Raw genomic sequence first — 17243 nt, forward strand, 5'->3', positions numbered from 1 at the left:
AAAAAAGGGAGCTTAACTGAACACTAACAACCATTATACAGTGCGTATCTCTATGGCAACCAGTACAAGAAAAATCTAAAAGATGAGAGCAGTAAGAAAGAGAGCTGAGCGCTATCATCAACTACAGTCACACAAAGCCATGAAACATTAAACATTAATTTCAACATAACATTTAACATTACTATCATCATTTAAAGTATAAGACTTGTTTCACACAGCACGGATAAGCAGAACATACTACTACCAAAAGACTTGCTTTGTGCTTTTATATTGACACCACAAACTGCAGCTAAATACTGAAAATAACATGATTTCTGAGTTACTACACTGGGTTTTTAAGGTTAACTATTAAAATGTTTTTGTTAACTGTAATAAAGCTAAAATAAAATATAAATATTAGATGAAAAAGTTCAACTAAACTTTGCCTTGGCAAATAGCTGGAAATTAAAACTAAAACTGAAATAAAAGTAAACCTAAATAGTAACATTTAATATAAAAATATAAAATATATATATAAATATATAATAAATGGAAATATTATACAAAAGAATAATAAAAATGACAAAAGCACATTACAAATTACAAAAAATAAAATTCAAATAAAAATATGGAAATAAAAAAGCTAATTCAAAATATTAATTAAAAACTATATTAGTACACAATAATACTAAAACAACACTATTTCTTTAAATACTGGCCTGTGAGAAGAGGAGGATCACAGTTTACACCCAAACGAATTTACATCTATTAATTATTAAAACACACAACTTTGGAGCCCCTAAAGTTAAGCGAGTGGAATTACAGTGGGTTAAATCATCTGGATTAAGTCAGATTAACTGAATGGAAATGCTATTTGCGTGTTGCTGCATGTATAATCGAGCCTGACAGGCATCTTTTTTCCTGTAACAAAGGGTGAGTAATTTCCTCCACTATTTTATGCTCCTTCATAAAAGCCTATATATATATTTAGTGCATTTTCAACATATTTTCTGCTAAATTCAGGACACTAAGTTCATCAGAATAGTCTGCAGTGCTTACATGTGCAGTGTGAATCCTATAACCGTTTAATATGGGCACTGAAATGAATACGAGCTACTGCTTATGCATATGTTGTGAAACAAGTCAAAGACAACAATATTCGCATGATGTACTTTTCTACTATTAGTTTCTACATGTTGTTGCACAGAATGTCACTCTAGAGATCTTTGTAAAGCATCCAAACATCCATTCATTCATCCACCCATCTTGTAATCTTCATAGTTTGGCTAGCAGTCTTTCAGTTGAATTCACTAAAGCCCTATTCTGCAATGCAGCAATGCATTGTGGGATTGCAGCTGGTGTAGGAGCATCAGAACTCACCAGTAGCACAGGAGGAAGCAAGCAATGACCCAAGAGCCAGATGAAGGGAAAGAGAGGGAAAATGAAGAAATGATAAAGAGAGGGAATTTGAAACATTGGAAGGAGAAATGGAAGAAGAACATGATCAGGATGAAGAAGCGGAAGATACAGATCAGATGAGCACAAAAGAGTGAGAGTGAATGAGAGAAAAGAGAGCAGAATTAAGCAGCAAGGCATTGGGAAGAAGACTTTCTCAGTCCATGAATGTAGAGCAGAGATGAATGTAAACGAAACGCATGAGAGAAACAGATGGAAACAAAACGGATCTCATCTCAACACATCAATACCACCACACAACTGAGATGTAACGTGTCTAGACTCAATATGCCACAATGGCACACGCACACAATCACTGAACATCAAACACGTCTCTGCTATGTAAAAGTGACATATACCCAGAAAAAATGTTTATAAAAATGAAAAAAAAAAAAGATTAATTTGACTTCTCAGTTATGTTTTATTGGACAAACGTGAGTATTATCTATATATTGGAGACTTGAGTATCTTGGCAAATCTAAGCAGAGATTGAGATCTCTTGATTACGAAGGTCATTTTTCAGAACAAAACTGGATAAGGAGATTAAGTCATAGTGACAGATATTTTCTTCCATAATGTTATGTACATCAGGCTGCAATGGATTATCTGGAAAAAAGTAGTTGGGCAGGGACGTGGTTCTATTCATCGGTTGTTGATTGGATGTTGAGATGTGAGATGTGTGTCAGATGAATGTGATCTTGCAGGAGTGGAGCTTAAGCAGACTATATGATTGGACATCACCACAGAAAACACTGTCTAGTCATGACATTTTGATTAGTTAAAAAAAAATTTCATGAAACACTAACAAACTGTTAGAAATAAGATAAGATCTATAACAATAAGATCTTTAACAATTTCTATTCCTTTCTGACTTAAAGCACAAGTCTCCATTTGTTCTCCATCTAATCTCACAGCTTTCAGTGAGAAACTACTGAGACCTCATTTGTGATTTGTCTTTCCTAAGGGTATGTAACAGTGCTACAGTTTCCATGCTATGGGCTATGATGACTGTAACCATGACTGTTTTGAACACCAGACAAAAATTTGGCTGCACACTCTCAGAAAAAAAGGTACCAAACCTTTCAAAAGGTACTAACATGTACCTTTGAGGTACCCAATTAGGAGTAAGTATGGTACAAAGATGTACCTTTTGTTCTGAGAGTGCAATGAAAATGACATGAAGAAAAAGGAAAGAAGTCACGAGTGCTGCAGGTGATGTACCTGACATCAGATCTCCTCCGGCAGCTGCTGCGGCTGGTTTGGCCTCTCCAGCGCCCGCAGATTCTGATCCATCCACGCAGCATGAGGGTAAAAAAGTTTAAAGTGAGCCAAAGCCATTACTCTGAGAAATAACCCCAGAGAGAAAGAGAGAGAGAGAGTGTTATCACACATAAATAAAAGCCAGAAATAGAAACAAACTCACACAAGAGCACACACATACACCTCATTAAAGCCTTTTGACTGGTCAGCAAAGGAAATCTCCTGGTCCATCAACCATCAGCTTTTAACAGAATCCACAGCAACCATCTGGTCAAGACATGCAAATCAAACCCCCAACATGCACACTGGGTAGTTACCAACCCCCAAACAGGTCCAGATTTGCTCCGCTGTCTGGCCAGCTCATGGGGGCCGATAGAGCAGCGGCAGGAGGACGAAACACATCTGGAGCACAGGAACGGGTTTAGTTGACACCTGAAGTCCTGCTTGTTTAACATCCATTATTTGAAGAGTAACTATGCAACTATGTAAACCAGGACCCGTAAAAGCATTAGTTTTAGGTCAAAACCAGAGCCTGTTTACTTCATAGATGAAGACATGTTTGTGAGATAAAGCCAAAGGGAAAAAGCTAAAATAGAAAGGTTTATAAGTGGGGATAATGTAACTAATGGCTCTTGGAGATGTTTCAAGAGAAACATAGACGGGAAGATTTGGAATGATTAAGAAATGAATGAAGGCCTAAGGGACTGAAAGAAATTAGTTTGTCGGATGGACAGTTCCTTCGGCTGCCCCGGGAGAGAAGCATATTTGGCTCACCTTGAGCAGTCAAGGACAGAATAGAGAAAAAAACAAAGCACAAGCGAGGCATGGAACGAGTGGATGGATTTACTGTAGCGTGTACCTGCTGAAAACAGGTCTAGACTGGGGTTTGGGTCTGTTTTGGGAACAGATGAGTCTGGCATGGGATCAAAAAAACCTAAAAACAAGACAACATTTATAGACATAAACATAAATAATATTAATACACAACACAAACCAAACAAATGAAAATATAGAATACCAAAAGACCAAAAAAAAACAAACTTAAAGATACCTTATAAAAGTTCCAGTACCATGGCCACATGGAAATGTGAATTCATGCTTTACACTGGAACAAATATCTTCCTTAAAGTGCAAAAGTTTTATTCAAATAGTTTTAACTGTTCCCTTTTAAGGGACAGTCCACCCAAAAATGAAAACTGTCATTAACTCAGCCTCATGTTGTTCCTGCATGCATTTCTGTCTCCTACTGAACATAAAAAGTACGATATTCTGTTCCCACTGACTTCCATTTTTTCTGCATATTATGGAAGTCAATGGGTACCGAAACTTTGGTCGCCAACATTTTTCAGAGTATCTTTTACATTCCACAGAGTCATACAAGGAAAGTCATACAATTTTTAAACAATATGAGGACGGGTAGTAAATCATGACATAATTGTCATTCTTGGGTGGACCTTCCATTAAAAGCACTTGCTGAAAAACAACAGGAAAGGAAAATAATTCCAGTCCAGATTTTAATAAGGTGTCTTGCCAAATCTCTGGCCTAAAGAGGTTTACCAGCAAACAGGTCTATCGTTGGGGCTGGGGAAGCAGCGGGGGCTACAGTGCTGGTGGTTGTGGAGACAGACGCCTGGACAGTGTTGGGTGCCACTGAGCTAAAGAGAGAGTTACTGTCATCTACTGGCTGCATAGAGAACAGGTCCAACTGATGGGAGTTATCAGCAGTACCAGCCGCTGGAGTGAATGGATCTACCGGGAGAAGAGGATGAGCGTTTAAAAACATCTTCCAGGCTCTGAAAGACTTATATACAGTTGTCCTGAGGATGAAATTTCAGAGAAGGAAGAATGAAAAAGAAAGTGGAAGTTGGAGAGGGTTTTGTTGCACATTTAACAAGTCGACATCTGCTTGTGGCTCCTGGAGAACAGAACTTCAATGTTCAAAGACTATCGCCCTAGCAACACAGATAGCAATCTCCATGGCAACGCCGATGCCAATCCAGAAAACTCAACACTGACCAGAGGAGGCTTCATTAGGAGCAGAGCCTGCGTAAGAGGCTCTGTGAGGTTCTTCAGACCGGTAAATGAAACATTCAGAAGCAAGTACACGCACTCTCTCACCCGTCATGTGCTGACATTCTCACATACACATATATGCACGTAAACCGTTGTCACCCACCGGTTGGCGCGGTGCCGTCGGCAGCAGGGGTGGGCATGGTTGCTGCGGCCCCACCTTCTGTAGCAGCAGCTGTTTCAGCCGCAGGGGCCGCAAATACATCTGGAGTAGCGTGCATCAGGGCCAAAGGGTTGGTGTATAATAGCCAAAGAAAAGGAGGAAAGGAAGAAGTGGAAATAGTAGATAGTGTAGAGAAAGAGAGAGAAACAATAGATTCAGTGTCATGCAGAGTTTGATTGAAAAGATGTTTTGCATTTAAAATATTTAAAACTAAAGCTGTATCCCAATTCATGGGCTACATCCTTCAAAGGGTGCATGCCAAGACTGAATGTGCCATAGCAGTGTGGCGAAGACTGTCCCATTTCGTAGACTTCTATAAATGTGGCCTTGGAAATCCGCCCTTCATTTCCCAGGCCACGATATAGCACAGACAGATAGCACAGACTATCCCAAGATTCTTTTCGTGCTGTTGATGACAGGATAATTTTTTAATAGAGAGCTACACTTAAATAAGTATTGAGTTTCAACTTGCTCGATTATCTAATGTCACAAATGTGACACTTTAAAGTGGTTCAAATGTGGAACTTACCAAGATGCGATTTTAAAGGCAGTTTACACTTTTATTATGTACATAAACGGACCAAGGTAAACATATTGGTGGTCCGTCTAAGGATGCAGCCCCTGAATTGGTACACAGCTTATGTCTTGCACACTTATAATAATAATAGTAATAATGATATATGAAAAATACCCATTTTACCCTAGGAAAATAAAATGGGTCAAATTTCAATTTGACTTTAAACCTATTTGTAGTTGCTGAATTTAAAACTAATGAAAACCTGATTAATCTTACTGTGCAGTCTGCAAATGTACACATAAGAATAATCAAATTATACAAATTCATTCAGTGTATGTGAATGTACAATGAATGTCAAATGCAAACTGCAGAAGTGTAGCATGGAAGATAAAAAGTAGAAAGGGAAATGAGAAGCTCTAGATTTCTACTACGGACACAAATGGAGGAGCAATGGTGACTACAGACTTCACAAATGAAGCACAAACTGTGATTTCGATCTAATCTTTGATTTTCTTCCTCTGTTTCAGAATGTGGCACAGCCTTTTCCCCCAGAAAACTCTTCGTAAGGAAGAAACCTCACTACTGACCTCCGAGGAGATCCGCTGAGCCGGAGGAAGCACCGGCAGCGGAAGGAGGAGGAGCCAAAGAAACGGCTGCCTCAGCGGCTGTGGTGGTGGGCGTGGCTGAGGAGCTGGAGTCTACAGCAGGGGTTGGGTCAGGAAGGAGAGTCTCTGTAGTAAGGGAGCCTATTTCTGCATAGCCACGCCCCCAGCGGACCAATATAAACACACCGTAAATCAACAGATAACCAGGAAAGGAACCAAAGAAGAGGGTAAGAGCAAAAGAGAGAGAGAAAGAGATTCTACTGAGCAAAGACTGAGGGATTGACACAAAGATGTTAAATGGGCTTTAGGAGACTAGGTTTGTCATACTCTGTCATACTCTAATTTCAATTCTCCAGATGGGCTATAACAAACGTTTAAAATGCTTAATAAAGTGAATGAGACATTTAACACATCAAATTAGATGAAAACACTTATTTAACATAAAATGAAAGGTTAATAGCTCTTACCTGAGCCCAGCAGATCTGATGTGATAGCAGCCCATGACAGAGAAAGAAAAAGATATTTCAAATTAGGTCATTAAGAGTTTGTAATGAGGAATATAAAACGGATGCTTAAATTTAGGAAGTTTGTGAGTTAAAGGTCTGCTACCGAGGTCAGTTTTTCACATTACTTTGGGTCTGTGGCAAGTTTGGTTTTGTAATGGATCAATGTGAAATTAAATGAGATCTAATATACTTTTACAAAACGGTGAATAATTTACTGGTGCATATGATTGCAAATGTAATCATAATTTTTACCTAATTGTAATGCAGTTTTCTGTATGGCTGATGTCATTGAGACTACTTTCATTATTTAATCAGTCCAATAGATAAATCTAGTCAGTTTTTTCTTGCTGGATGACCCGTTTCACTTTAAAATATGTCACATTATGGAAGTGAAATCGGTTGTGAATGCTGTTTCATGTTCATAAGATAAATTATTATTATAAATATTTTATGGTTTCATATTAAAGTAACCCAATTTAAGCATGCTGGCACATATACTTCAACATCTTTGAGTTAGACCGCAGCAAAGCCATGTATCGGAGTTTACACAAAAAAAAATTCTTTTTATAAATTAGCGTTTTTGGGTTTGTGTTGGGTTTGGCCTCGAAATTCACAGATTTGGGCCAATGCTATTTTAGTATTATTTATATATTACTCTAGTTTTTAGTAATATTTTAAATGTGTTTTTATTTAAATTTTTGTATTTATTTTCATTTTATTTAATTCAAATTTTATTTTAATTTAACTTGTAGTAATTTATGACATTTTTATTAGTGTTTGTTTGTTAAAAATGTCTAAATATTTTTAATTTATTTTTTTTGTTTCATTTCAGTTTTAGTTGTCAGTTAGTAATTTTAATATGTCAAGGCAGTTTTATTCATTTACATTTAGTTTAAGTTTTCTGAATGTTTATATTTTATTTTTTTCAGCTTAATTAACTAAAACGTTTAATAGTTCTATCTTTAGATAACAATAACAACACTGGTTCGAGCTGCAAAGTGTGTAAGTGTTTGGATTGTACCTCCCCAAGATGTGGGAGCAGCTGATGCTCCTGTAGAAGGTCCAGAGGAAGACAAAGGGTCCAGATCCAGCAGAGAACTACGGTGAGCAGACAAACACTTATGAAAGCTGCACATTCAGATATTATCTGTTGTTCTGATTAGCATTTAATCAGACAGGAAGTGAAGTCTGGTTATTTGGGTCACTCACTCTGTGGCAGTTTCGGCGGCAGCAGGTGCGGCCTCAGCACGCGGCGGCTCTAAAGTGGGGACGGCAGCGGCTGATTTGGCGGGGGTGGAGGTTGGAGACACATTATTGGTGGGTGATCCCTAAAACATAACACAGAGCAACATATTGAGCACATGTGTGTGATATCTATAAAAAATAAGACCATAAAAATTCCCGCTTACTTTTGTGGGTGACCTGAAGGACACAAGCAGAGACAATGAGATAGAAGTGAACAGATGATTTTATTTAAAAACAATATGACTGATGAAATGTCTGAGATTACTTAAAACATACTCACCCTTCCCTGAACAAACCATTGTGGGAGGAGGAAAAGAACATAAATTAGGATTAATATTTATAGGCTTTATATTTATTATTCAAAGAGACTTACAATATAATAACTGCAGAGACAAGCCATGGCTATGTGCCTTTCTCAAGTTTCTCTTTCAAATTTAGCATGCAACATTTGATTTACAAGTGCAGAGTTACTTCCCCTCTGACATTTAAAGTGATTTATAATGAGTTCAGGGATCTCGTACCCTTTCTTGCCCTCTAGACTGTTCATATGTGCCTCTAGAGACTCCAGAATACTGCTGGGAGCCTGAGGACAGCAGAATAAAAAACACACACACACACACACACACACACACACGCATATGATGAGAAAAGGAAAGCAGTGTGAAGACCGTACAAAAATCATGGCATCAGGGCATTTTTGATTTTGATATCTCCACAGCAAATTCAAACAATAAAACACCACATCAAAACCCGGTGAAAATCTTTACCCAAAGCACTCCTCACAGCACCGCAAAATCAGCTCAAAGTACAAACTGTGGGACAGAACTGGACTTCAGTGCATTGCTTTTCTCAGCTTCTGAACAAAAGGCTAATTATGATGTGACCTCTCGGTCTTGGAGAGAAATTCAAGTCAAAAATGTCACTTCATACAATACAGATTGCTTCAAAGCAGCTTAAAGCAGGAAAATAACAGTGTTAATGTTGCAAAATTCTTTGATTTCAGCTATAAAGCAGCTCCACAGAAGACAACAGTATCTTATATGAGTTCTTATTATTGCTTTAAAGCTTCCAGTAACCGCATAATGTTAAAAACTAGTGTTTTGTGACTAGCCCAGTCAGGAAGGGCTTCTGTACAAGCAGGTAAAAGCAATACACTGAGATGCATATTGCGTCCCACATCAGTCGCCATGGTTACCGGCTCCTCGTTGTGGCAGTCTTTAAAGGGACAGTCTTCATTGTCTGAATCTGCCAGGTCTGCAACTACGCGGGGGTGCAAACACTGGGAATCCCACGGGAAGGCGTTTTGATAATGACTCTTGGTTAGGATGGATGAAAAGCTCTTTGAAACTCACACCAGCTTTACTTAATTATTTTAAAAGGTTGATAGACTCTTCCCATGCTATAATGTTTTAGAAGTCATTGACATCAAGAAATCAATACTTGACCTGATTCTAATATTAATTAAGAGCTAGTGACATTACCAGCATGAAAGAACAAATGTTTGTTTCAAAAGGCTGACTTACATAAGAGATGTCAGGGATGTCATTCTTATCCACTCCTACTTGCTGCAACAGAAACACAATAAAAATACAGTGAATTGACATTCTATCCAAATATTTGACTTGAAAGTATCTCTGCTTCTGACCTTACCTCAGCAATTTTCATGAACTCTGCAATTTTGGTCACCCGGGTCAGAAATTTCTTATAAATGTCCAGAGAATCCTTGCACTCAGACTTCTTCATTTTGAAATATTTCTCTGTATAATTAAAAATAGACCCATTTTCAGGGGACAAAATAGATGTTTAAAATATTAAAATATATTACAATATAACGATGTAATCTAGTTGAGATCGAAAACAAGTTATCACATACCTAATAAATTGATGATGCCGTCATTGTAGGAGGCGAAGAGTTTTATCAGATCCTTAAAGAGAAGCATGAATGCTGCATTTATGATGCCATTATTCAAGTCTTTAGGATGAACCTGAGAAAAAAGATGGTGGAAGGACAGAGAACAAGACAAAAGGGGGTATTTAAAACTGTAATGTGAACAATAAAATAGAGTTGGACCTTCTGTTCCTGACCAAATAATGATAAGCACATTGAAATAAATACAATCAAGTCAACAAACCGGTGAAAGAACAAAATCAGTGGTGAAACCACAATCATTAAGCCTCAGACGTTCAACTTCTGTCTCCAATGTTGTGGGAGATGTTACTCACGTCAAACTCCAGCAGTGTGTCCACTTGAGTCAGAAGGGCAGGCATGGCCTTCAAAAGCTTGTCAGGAGCCATAGTCCTCATCACTCCGTCAGCTCTGTGCGCACACACACACACACACACACACACTACATAAGACTGATTGCTTAGTTAGTTTGTGAATACTGAGAAACCATCCTTTCATTCTCTCTGACTTGAGAGATGACATTCCCTTTGTGTTCTGTAAATGTAACAGCTCTGGGAGTAAATTCTGAAGTGTTTCTAACCTTCAGGCAAACAACAACATGCTATTTAAAATGCACTCTGACATAATATTTAATTACTTGGAGTAACTAGTGTATAAATGTTGCCAATGTGTCCTTCTTTTCCCAGAATCCATCGACCTACCCCTTCTTAACTCGAATGAAGTCGAAGGCCATCGCGCGGTAAGCATATGCCTTCTCATTTAAGTAGCGTGCATATCGTCTGATGAATGTAGACATGTCATAGCCTTGTAGACAAGAAAAGGAAAAACAGCACTAAGCAGCCTTCAAATTAAAACCATTTACTTGTATAGACAGGCTAAACATGTTAATGTTTAGCCTGTTAATGTTAATGAAAATTTGCTGATTTTTTTTTTTTTTTAACTCACCCTCAGGCCATCCAAGATGTAGATGAGTTTGTTTCTTCATCATGACAGATTTGGAGAAATGTAACATTACATCACTTGCTCACCAATAAATCTGCAGTGAATGGGTGCCATTAGAATGAGAGCCAAACAGCTGATAAAAACATCACAATAATCCACAAGTAATCCACACCACTCCAGTTTGTACCGTATTGGCCCGAATATAAGACGACCCTGATTATAAGACGACCCCCCTTTTTTTCAGATGTACCTTTTGGAAAAAGGCTTTTTAAAAAACAAATCTTGTTTTTTCTCAGTAAAACACATTTTGTCTTCAATTATTTTCATATTGCATATTTTTCCTATTTTAATTTTTGTTTTGAAAGTATGGTAAAAACTGTACCAACAATCACATTAAAAAAATATACACTTTTTGATATACCATATTATTATTCCCTAAAACTGATCGTGCAGCCCAAACCGTGAGGCCTAGAGAGCTGAAACTTGGTCAGATTGAAGTAGTCCGGCCTTCTTGTCAGATCCAAAGACTCACCGCACTCGGCCAATAGGGGGCGCTACAGCGATCAAAAACGCAAAAGCTCTCATAACTCCTACACCGTTTGTCGTAGACTCAAGTGTCTTATATCATTGGATTCCTTGGCTCAATCAAAACAAAATGGCTATCTCTGATTTCATTTCCGTAAAAATTTTCCGCCATTTTGAATTTTGTCAGAAACCTACTTTTGCGAACTAGTCCTAGGTTTTTCACCCGATCGGAACCAAACCAGTGCAGAAATGTTCTTTTGTATAGAAAATGACCTCAAATTCTAGATAATGTTCTTATATTCACAAAAACACAAGATCTTCATATCATATGATAGAACTCATCATTCTGAACAACTTTAACTCTGGGACTAATAATGTCAATCAAATGGTTCATTAAATATTCACAAATATGTTAAAAACCTGCTTTTGCGAACTAGTCCTAGGTTTTTCGCTCAATCTCGATCAGTCTATAAAACCTAAACGAAAACTCAAAACTTTACGAAACTGGATGAAAACATGTGTCAGATGACTCCTAACAAGCATGCAAGGTTTCATGGAGATCGGACCATAGGTGGCGCTATAACAGTTAAAAAGGCTTCAAAAACACAAGATTTGTATAGTTAATAACATGTTCATATATTCACACAAGCACTAGATCTTCATATCATATGAATCACTGTTATAACATTTCAAATCACATTGAGTCAAAGATTACCATTTTGTTTATATAGACATATCAGTTTTTACAATTATGCCAGATTATGATTACAGTGAAAACTGAAAATGACATATTAACTCTTAAAAATAGAAGACTTGCAATAAGTTTTGTCTCACCTATAATTTATCTCAAATATCTATATCTGCAACAAAATGTGTGCACATGTATGTATGTGTGTGTGTGTGTGTGTTTAAGCATGCTGATTGAGTATTAATATACTAGTTTAACAATTTCATTTCAGTGTGTGTACAGATGTATTTCCAAGAAAAAAACATCGTCTTATATTCGGGTCAATATGGTAGTTAAAAATATTTTGATAGATTTGTTTCTTACAAACAAATTTCTTACAGCTTTTTGCTTTACAGGATGTTAACTGATGGACTGGAGTTGATTGTGGGCTTGAGTTCGGATTACTAGTGGATTATTATTATGTTTTATTAGCTGTTTGGACTTTCATTCTGATGGCACCCATTCACTGCAGAGGATCCATTGGTGATCCAGTGATGTAATGTTCAAATTCTCCATATCTGTTCCCATGAAGAAACAAACTCATTTACATCCTGGATGGCCTGAGGGTGAGTAAATACTGTACATTTTCATAAAATTTTCATTTTTGGGTGAACTATTTTAAATTAAATTTAATTGAAGTTTATGTGTTTTCATCCATTTAACTCACACACAAATATACAGAAACTCACCATGGGAGCCTGTTTTGTCAATAAAGTTGCTGAGATTGAACAGGGAAGTCCTTGAGGCCAAATACTGGATGAATCTCTGCAGGGATTTAAAAAAGACACAGTATTTTAGTATTCAGTATCTGTGAGTTTTAATATTAACAGTTTGACTTAAAGGAGAAGATTAATCATCAAGTAGCGCCTCACCTCATTGCCGTAGATGCAGATGTGGTGGGTCGTGGTTAGAGCTTTGAACACGACTACCCAGCTGGCATTAGTGGCTCTTTCGAATAGTGTGTCAGCCATCTGGGGGATGTTCACGTTTGTCTCATTGGTGGCTGAGATCAGATCTGCACACAAAAAAAACACACATTTACCACTACTGCACTATGCACCGAAATGTAGATGAAGGACTTTGAGAGCTTTATGATTATTGAACCAGCAGACAGATTCTCAAGGGGAAAATTAATATCCACAATTGCATTATGGAAGCAAGAAACAGCCCCACGGAGATAAACAACTCACTGTGCATTTTTCTTGCACGTAACAACATACTGCATGCAGTGGAATGCATGAGGAAAACAATTTTAAGGAATGTTCTCGTCAGAGAGATTGAGGTAATTCAATATTTGATTTTTGAACAAAATCAAAGGAAATCAAAAGTGTTTGTCATGAAAATCTAGTTTTCTCCAGATTCAGTAGAAATTTTACGTTTAGAAACTTACTGTATATGGAGTGTGAATGTAATCACACTTGACAGGTCTAAATAAAGTCCCTTCCAGAAATCAACTACACACAAGATACAACTGTAAAATTAACTTCTTTCAGACACAATATCATTTTCCAATCAAATGGGACCAAAGAAACGGAACCGAAAAATGGATAAAACACATGAAAACATGTCCAGGCTACATTTTACTCATTTTACATTTTAAGACATACAAATTTTTTTTGAGCATAAAGCAATGAAGCCATTATTCTCAATGGTGATTATTATCAGATTCTCAATACTGTAATTAAATGATTTTTAAGACTGAAATCAGCATTGGGAAATTTGGTGGAAAATGTGTTTTATTATCATGAAAACAATGCACAAAAATCTTAATAGTCTTAAAACAGGATTCATTTTCTGTAATCAAAATATATATTTTTTTCTTTATTTTGATTTGGAGTGCAGCATGATCCTGAAATCTTCTTGATAGGCTTCACAACTGAGCTTGTCTTAAATACCATATAACATTGTGCTTAGGGTGCCAATATGTTAGTCATGGCAGCTAGAGAACACACTGCAGTGGAGTTAAGAAGCCAAGAATAGTTCAGATTAAAACACACACTGAGATGCAGTGTGTCAACACTAGTGCAATATGTTGCTATGTAATGTCATAATATAATGAAGTATGGCACAGCAGTCCCTGACCGTACATATATCAGTTGAAAATGTGAGCAGGTGCAGCTCACTGGGATTATGGAATTGCTCAAGACGCCGTGCTTCATGTGATCGGATTACAGGCAGTGTAAATACAGACACATTGCAAACACACACACACATGCACAGTCATCTGCTTGTCCACATTAATGTGAGCACATGACTAAACGGCTGCTTGGGTCTCATTTCTACTGTATATGATGCAATCATACAACATCATACTTATCAATCCTGCCAAATATAATACAGAAAATGCATCTAAAAAGACAATATTGCATTCACATTTAAATAAACTCTAAGAAGCACATTTTACTGTTAATAATTAATATTTACAACAACACTGACAGAAAAGCCTAACAACCTGCAACAATTAAAATGTAAAATGCTCATCAATTAACATTTTGTGAAGTGAAAATCTGCATATTTGTAAGAAACAAATCCATCATTAAGGCATTTTAACTCTAAACCGTCGCTTCTGGCCAAAATATGAGTCCATAATCCATAACAACAATTCCTCCAGTGAAAACGTCCATCCCCTGTTGTCCTCTCACATCAAAATCCACTGACATATTTGTTTAGAATTGTTTTTGACTGTTTTCATTTGTAAACTGTGCTTAATCTGTGCATACTTCTCTCCTGATTCATACAAGACAACCTGTTCACCGAAGAAAGCAATATTATGGATAGAGGACTTTTATTTTAGCCAAAAGCAATGGTTAGAGGTTAAAACGCCTTAATGGTGGATTTATTTCTTACAAACAGCTTTTCACTTCATAAGATGTTAATTGATGTACTGGAGTGGTGTGGATTATTATGATGTTTTTATCAGCTGTTTGGACTTTCATTCTGACGGCACCCATTCACTGCAGAGGATCCCTTGGTGAGCAAGTGATATAATGCTAAATTTCTCCAAATCTGTTCTGATAAAGAAATAAACTCATTTAAATCTTGGGTGAGTCCATTTTCAGCCAATTTTAATTTTGGGGTGAACTATTCCTTTAAATTCAGTCTTTTTAATTTAAAGCAAATGCAGCCTGTCTGTCTTAGAATGAAGACCCTCTTGTGCAAATTGATAGCATGTCATCATGATGTCACTCACTCCCCCCCCTTCCCCAATAATCTACTTCAGTTTCCATGACAACCTCACCAACACCCCTCATGCCTTCCAACTCAACAAACAAATGACTGAAGTAATAAGACAAAAACTCATCAAACACATTTCCTTGTCATAAAAACCTGACACTACTCAATACTGTTTGTTTCTGTGTATTGAACAGTGCATCTTCCCACAGATGCTAAACTGTGCCAAGACCGAATTGATTTCAGAAGAGCCTAAAGTGGGCTGTGATATCAGGAAACATCTTAAGCATCATGTATGATTCCCTGATGAATGGATTGCTAATATTCACACACACAAGGCTTTTGATTCCTCTGCTTGCATACCAGTGTGCTCACCTTTGGCTTTGTAAATAATACATGCATGCTTTGGCTGATCGATTTATAATTCAGAAGGCCTTCTCCTGCAGGACACAGAGCTCGAGGCCGACATGAAGATGCTTTGTAGCCTCTCTGTCCTGTCTAAACGCAGTTGAGTTCCTTCTGTCTTCTCAGCTCGAGACAAGCCACCCACATAAAGACACTTCCTAGTATGTTCTGTGCTGTCAATTTGCCTTCATTCAGCTTCACACACTAAGCTCCTTATATAAAATGCACCCTAAAAAGGCAGGTTTTCCATTTACAGAATTGCAACTGGTAGCAAACAACCTCACTGAGTGCAAACCATGCATAATGCAGAGCGCTGTGCTAATTGCACGGTAAACACAGCTTCATTATTTTACGCATTGAGCTGTGGTGCTGAACTGGACAGCGCCAGGTCTTAGGAACGAGGGTGCGTGCAAAATGTCTCACTTACACTCCAGGTGCTTCTTCTTGGGCGCCATCACCTCGTGCGTGGTGGCTTTGCAAACGGCACGAGCCACATCGGATCCGGTGAGCTGGTACTGCGCCGCGGCGATGCGATCCGTCAGAGTCTGTCCCGACATTTTCTCCCGGTAGCGTCGACAACCACCTCAAGAATCAGCTTCAGGGGGAAGGACAGCCGAGATGCATATGATATTCGCCGACAAAAAAAGAGACGGAATCCAAGGTGGCTCTCTAGAACTGACAATGTCAATTCCTCGTTTCGGTTTCCAACCGGAGCGGATGAATCTGCGTATTTAAAAGCACAAGATATATATTCTCAATTGAATCCTTTAAAAAAATTTCCCTCGTAGGCGTTTAGCATGGGTTGGTTTCAGCACCCTGGATAATGCCTATATTGCGTAACGCCCTACGACGAGCTGATTCCTGGCTCTCGCGGGAAATAAATAATCAAATTAATACGTTAAACCGTCACCTTTGATTATCATATGTATTAAAAACCCCATCTAACCGAAATGACAGAGCGTTTTGCGATTAATTGGTTCTTTTTGCTAAGTAATTAATTAAATAAACCCATAAAAAACGAGTTGTAGAAGCGCTCCGTTGATAAATCCTCTACCATAAAGCTGTTCGGGATTCCGGAGCCTCGGTAATATTCGGTCGCAGCCCGTGTGTCCTTCGCGTCCGGTCGGATGATGGTGATGATGACGTGTCTCTTTCCAGCCGTCTCAAGGGCGGGAGTTTGAAGACAAGTATGTTTTCACGTTTCAGAGCTATATCGTGTAGATCTTGGCTATTTTAGTTGCTTATTTTTCTGGTAATGCAGGTTACGGTCCTGGCTCGTCGGTGGTCGGTGGACCTGGTCAGGTGACGCATACCGGGCTCTTAAAGGGAAGCGGCGTCACGCTGTCACGCGCCTTTAAGGGGCCTGTGCGCGTTCACGGTTCATCTGTCTGCAGAGGTAGATTTTCTGTCACGAGCTTTCAGTGATATTGGGTGAATAGACGGCAGTCAAATGATCGTGTAATGTGTAGATGATCTTTAAGTTTGTCTCAGAATTTTATTACATTTTTGGACTTTTGTTGCTTTTTTATGTGCTCTGTAAATAGGCTACGTACAAGCTAGGCTATATTTATCCTTGCGGTTATGGATGCTTATGTGCAATAGCATGATCCCACTGCATGTCAAACAAACTACTCTAAACATCAATAGACTGAATGTGAAAACAGCAGCTTCATCATTCGACCACTAGGTGGAGGCAATTCAAAACTATTGATTTCTTTTGCTTAAGTTTTTTTTTACTTTTAAAGGGGTCATATGATGCGATTTCAA

The 17243-nt window shown here is 38.0% G+C and overlaps 2 protein-coding genes across 5 annotated transcripts in view; both read right to left on the reverse strand.

The window, feature by feature from the left end:
• LOC107725923 (clathrin coat assembly protein AP180-like) overlaps positions 1-16801 on the reverse strand; it is a 20105-nt gene extending 3304 nt beyond the window's left edge. For 3 of the 4 annotated variants that reach the window (XM_016535346.1, XM_016535345.1, XM_016535344.1), the window contains exons 1-17: positions 15904-16801; positions 12773-12915; positions 12590-12665; positions 10408-10510; positions 10024-10117; positions 9674-9785; positions 9451-9557; positions 9324-9365; positions 8322-8383; positions 8081-8086; positions 7965-7977; positions 7765-7883; positions 7577-7653; positions 6517-6531; positions 6032-6196; positions 4871-4969; positions 2656-2718 (exon numbers count right to left, since the gene is read on the reverse strand). In XM_016535346.1, coding sequence (XP_016390832.1) covers positions 2656-2718; positions 4871-4969; positions 6032-6196; positions 6517-6531; positions 7577-7653; positions 7765-7883; positions 7965-7977; positions 8081-8086; positions 8322-8383; positions 9324-9365; positions 9451-9557; positions 9674-9785; positions 10024-10117; positions 10408-10510; positions 12590-12665; positions 12773-12915; positions 15904-16033 — 1426 coding nt within the window. In that variant the 5' untranslated portion in view covers positions 16034-16801. The remainder of the gene's footprint in view (positions 1-2655; positions 2719-4870; positions 4970-6031; positions 6197-6516; positions 6532-7576; positions 7654-7764; positions 7884-7964; positions 7978-8080; positions 8087-8321; positions 8384-9323; positions 9366-9450; positions 9558-9673; positions 9786-10023; positions 10118-10407; positions 10511-12589; positions 12666-12772; positions 12916-15903) is intronic. The other variant, XM_016535347.1, reaches the window with a different exon arrangement.
• On the reverse strand, positions 2862-4862 carry LOC107725945 (clathrin coat assembly protein AP180-like). The gene is made up of 3 exons (XM_016535380.1): positions 4252-4862; positions 3554-3628; positions 2862-3096 (listed from the first exon to the last, which is right to left on the reverse strand). Exons 1-3 carry the CDS (start codon positions 4475-4477, stop codon positions 3008-3010), a joined length of 390 nt encoding a protein of 129 aa, XP_016390866.1. The 5' UTR covers positions 4478-4862; the 3' UTR covers positions 2862-3007.
• Positions 16802-17243: the final 442 nt, after the last annotated feature.

Source organism: Sinocyclocheilus rhinocerous, unplaced genomic scaffold, assembly GCF_001515625.1.
Source record: "Sinocyclocheilus rhinocerous isolate Xijiao unplaced genomic scaffold, SAMN03320098_v1.1 scaffold395, whole genome shotgun sequence".
Lineage (NCBI taxonomy): Eukaryota > Metazoa > Chordata > Actinopteri > Cypriniformes > Cyprinidae > Sinocyclocheilus > Sinocyclocheilus rhinocerous.